This window comes from Nicotiana tabacum, chromosome 11 (genome assembly GCF_000715075.1).
Source record: "Nicotiana tabacum cultivar K326 chromosome 11, ASM71507v2, whole genome shotgun sequence".
NCBI classification, from domain to species: domain Eukaryota; kingdom Viridiplantae; phylum Streptophyta; class Magnoliopsida; order Solanales; family Solanaceae; genus Nicotiana; species Nicotiana tabacum.
The window spans coordinates 58,211,224-58,215,965 of NC_134090.1; the positions used below are offsets into that span (position 1 = coordinate 58,211,224).

Consider the following 4,742-nt stretch of genomic DNA (forward strand, 5'->3'; position numbering starts at 1 on the left):
CAACTTATGGAGTTTGTTAAAGGAAAAAATCACCTCGCATAATTTGTGAAACTATGAGTTGATGAAAATCCTCCATTCTCTCGAACTAGGCAAACCTCCTGTTGAACCGTTTTTGAAAGAAATGCACTGAAATTACCAGTAAAATCATAGTGAATATCTAGAAACATTCGTTAAATCCGAAAATTGTTGTAACAATTGAGATATCTTATTTAATGCTTAGTCTTCATAATCAGATAATTAGTTTAAGCAGTTATGTAGTTAAGTACTGTTAGTATTAGTTAGGTAGGTTAGTATTGGTTAGCAGTGCAAGCTGTACAAATATATATATATATATATATTGTGTATTGTCTCAATAAAGGTTTGAGCTTCATTTCATCAATTTTATTCTCTTTTTTTCTCTCATTCTCTCACACTGAGTTATAGAAGCTTTATTCTTCACCATGGAAGATATGGTTGAGCTCGTTCTCACTGGTTCTCAGTGACAAACTTGACATGGTATCAGAGCGAGGTTAATCCCGCACATCATCTTCCCCTGCATTTTGCTTTTTTGATCTGTCTCCTTGTTCGATTTTATTAGATTTCAAACTTTGCCCTAATTTTAGGGATTTCGTTTATTTGTTAGCGAATTGTTGTCAAAATTTGTGATAATTGAAAATTCCTTTATTTTCTTCACCAATTTCATTCAATCATGGTCGTACTTGACCAAGACGATTTGACTGGAGTGGAAACTACCACCACTGTTACTGCTACAAGCACAGGAATTGATCCAAGTAATCCTCTATACCTCCACCCATTTGATAATCCAGGAGCTATGCTCGTTTAAGCTGCTTTTGACAGAGTAGGGTACAAGTCTTGGAGGAGAAGTGTATTGAGGGGATTGTCTGTGAAGAACAAACTAGGTTTCATAAGCGGTGAGTGCAAAAAACCAGATCCTTCGTCACCACAATTTTGCCAATGGGAGCAATGTGATAATATGGTGACGTCTTGGATCCTAAATTTACTTTATAAGGAAATCGCAGACAGTGTAGAATATGCAAATGATGTTGTTGAACTTTGGAAGGAACTGGAGGATCGCTATAAACAAACTAATGGATCTAGGCTGTATCAAATTCAGAATATAATCAACGACCTTTCTCAAGGTACTCTTGATATTACTACTTACTATACTAAATTGAAGAAACTTTGGGAAGAACTCACTACGTTGAACAAAAGGGCTCAATGCAGTTGTACCTGTAATTATGGTGTAAAAGAGAGTATGTACAAAGCTGAGCAAGATAGGAGACTGATACAGTTCCTTATGGGATAGAATGAGGTGTACATAGTAGTTCGAGGCATCATACTTATAATGAATCCATTACCAAGCCTAGCACCAGCATTTTTACTCCTAGTTCAGGATGAGAAACAAAGAGAGATTAAGCCAATTAGCCATTTGTCTGTTGAGTCAACCTCACTAAACGTGAATGCGTCAGGACGAGGTTCATTTAAGACAAATTTTCCAACAAATAACAATTATAGTGAAATTCCTAGAGCTCGACTCATATGTGAATACTGCAAAAAGCCAAGACATAATAAGGAGAGATGTTACAAGTTTCATGGTTACCCACAGAACAGTCAGAATTCTATTCAGAACTTCACTCCAAGGCACTTCCCAAATGGTCAGAACTATGGCCAAAATTCTAGATACAATAAAGGCAAATGAGTAATTGCAAATGTACAAGGAACTCCCAATGAAACTGTTATCACTAAGGAAAATGAAAGCAGAACACCAAATGATGGAAAGAATGTGAACCTAACTGAAGAACAGTATTGACAACTTGTGAGCTTACTTCAACAATTTCATGTGGGGAATGAAGATGCTGGGAAATCCTCAGGGAATTCACGTTCATCTAGCGCCAATGCTATCAATTTTGCAGGTATGATAGTATGCACTTCTTCCATTGATTTTGGAAAACTTTCATGTAAATGCTTTGAATCCAAAACTGATACATGGATACTAGACTCAGGGGCTTCCAATCACATGACCTTTAATAAATCCTTACTGTCTAATATTAAATTCTTACCTTATCCTCTCCTAGTAGTCCTACATAATGGATACAAAGTCAAAGTATCGGAGATTGGTGATGTTGTTCTCACATAAAAAATAGTACTGTACAAAGTCCTTTTAGTTCTCTCTTTCAAGTTCAACCTTGTGTCTGTCTATTGGTTAACCAAACATCTTAAAGGCATGTCATCATTTACTGATAATACTTGTCTTCTGCAGGCCCCTTCAGTGAAGAGGCATCTGAAGATTGGTAAAGTAAGAGATGGCTTGTACCTGCTTTGCTCCAAGTGTTTGAGATACAACAACTCTTCCACCAAAGCTTCTGATCATTCTTGTGATGTAAATAGTCCTTTTTTGAATAATCTGCAACATCATTCACCTTCATTTGTAAATAAGTCACCTCTGAATCAAATGCAGAACCTTTACCTTTCAACTGTTAATATCTTTACTTTGAATGTTGATGCACCTGGATCTAATTCTTGTTTGTCCAATAATGTGAACATCTTATGGCATAGTAGTCTTGGGCATGTGTCATTTGCAAAAATAAAAGGTATCTCCACTATACCTGTTGAATTTTCCCCCAAGCAACCATTCATATGCACAATCTGCCCCATGGCTAGACAAACTAGACTACCATTTCCCCAAAAAGCCAGTATTTCTTCCAAAGTTTTTGAATTACTCCATGTAGACTTATGGGGACCTTATCATAAACACACTCATGACAAATATAGATACTTCATCACTAAGGTAGATGACTATAATAGAACTATTTGGACTCAATTGTTGGCATGCAAAAGCAATGCCTTACAAACAATCAAGGCCTTTATCTCCTTAGTTGAAAATCAGTTCAAAACCAATGTCAAGTCCATTAGATCTGACAATGGATTGGAGTTTAACAATCTAGAACCCAATGTTTTTTTCAGTCAAAAGGGATTGTCCACCAAAGAACTTGTCCTTATACACCACAACAAAATGGAGTGCTGGAAAGAAAACACAGATATTTGCTTAAAATAGCTAGAGCTGTACTTTCCAATCTAAACTGCCTTTGAAGTATGGGGGGAAGTGTGTTGTAATAGTCACTCACATTATAAACATGTTACTTACTACATATCTCCAAAATAGGTCTCCTTTGAAGTCCTATATGGCAAGAAACCAGACTATGCACAACTAAGAAGCTTTGGTTGCTTGTGCTTTCCTACAACACCTAAGATTCACATCAACAAATTTGAGCCAAGATCAGTTCCACATGTCTTTTTGGGTTACCCTTTGGTGTCAAAGGTTATAAAGTTTTGGATTTGTCAACAAAGAAAATACACATTACCAAAGACATTATCATCCATGAGTTTATCTTTACTTTTGAGATCTGTTCTAAGGCTAAGTCTGTGCCCTTTCCTACATTCTTTGATGCTGTCTCTTCTGATGAACTTGTGACTACTAGCCATGACGATGCCACCAGAATGCCCACTAATGATTCACCACCTAATTCTTCCTATATAACTTCACCTTGTCCAGTTGACTCTATACCCACTTCTCCTCCTTCACTTTGTTCACCTTATGTTTCTCCCTTTTCAATTTCTCTTCTTGACACTTCTGCACCTTCTCCTTCATACTCACCTCCTTCTCTTAGTTGTCCACCAGTGCATCATTCCTATGAACCTTTAAGAAGGTCACAGAGGGAACACAAAATCCTAGATATCTGAAAGACTATGTACACAATGTTAGTAATGCTGATAAACATTATTTTTCTCTCAACACCCTGTTTCTAGTTGTCACCACATAGCCCTTGAATCAATAAATCCTAACAGTCAGGCTTTGGTAAGCAGCATTGCAATGATAGTGAACCATCTTCTTTTGAAGATGCTGCTGTCAGTCCTGCTTGGCAGGCAGCCATAGTCCAAGAGTTTGAGTCACTCTTTGCTAACAACACCTGGAGCCTAGTGCCTCTTCCTCCCAACAAGAAGGCAATAAGTTGTAGATGGGTTTACAAAGTGAAGCACAGATCCGATGGCATAATAGAAAGATTCAAAGCCAGACTAGTTGTAAAAGGTTATACTCAGCAGGAGGGTGTAGCTTCACAGAGACTTTTTCTCCAGTAGTGAAGATGACTACAGTGGGAACACTTATTTCAGTTGCAGTAAATAATAATTGGTCAATGTTCCAATGATGTAAATAATGCTTTCCTTCATGGGGATTTACATGAAGAAGTGTATATGCAAGTTCCACCAGACCTCATGGTGAAAGATCAATCCCTAGTTTGCAAATTGAATAAATCCCCATATGATCTTAAACAGGCTAGTAGACAGTGGTATGCGAAGTTAACTGAGGTCCTGTGTTCCAAAGGTTTCAATCACTTATTGAATGACTATTCATTGTTTTACAAGCAACATGGAGATTTAGTGATTTATGTGACAGTATATGTAGATGATGTCTTAGTCACAAGCACAGATCAGGAGGAAATACACCAGCCGAAAGCTTTCCTTCATGATAAGTTTAAGATAAAGGATTTGGGCAACTTGCACTACCTCTTAGGTCTGGATGTTCTATACAAGCCTGATGGTGTGATTATTTCTCAAAGAAAGTTTGTTCTAGATTTACTGAGAGAGTACAATTGCTTGAAGTACATTGCTTTGAGTTCACCACTCGACCCTAATGAAAAGATAAAGTTCAAGGAGGGCAAACAATTAGATGATCTAACCTTTTA

The 4,742-nt window shown here is 37.2% G+C and overlaps 1 protein-coding gene across 1 annotated transcript; it reads left to right on the top strand.

Annotated features, from left to right (window-relative positions):
• Positions 1-688: 688 nt before the first annotated feature.
• Positions 689-1,306, top strand: LOC107797582 (uncharacterized). Its single transcript, XM_016620479.1, has 2 exons — positions 689-770; positions 843-1,306. The coding sequence occupies exons 1-2, from the start codon at positions 689-691 to the stop codon at positions 1,304-1,306; spliced, it is 546 nt and encodes a 181-aa protein (XP_016475965.1).
• The last annotated feature ends 3,436 nt before the right edge of the window (positions 1,307-4,742 follow it).

Bases quoted from the DNA above. Each gene is read 5' to 3' on its own strand.
- LOC107797582 (XM_016620479.1), top strand. From the start codon at position 689: ATGGTCGTACTTGACCAAGACGATTTGACTGGAGTGGAAACTACCACC. The intron at 771-842 runs GTAATCCTCTAT...TTGACAGAGTAG, and splicing joins AAGCACAGGAATTGATCCAA to GGTACAAGTCTTGGAGGAGA.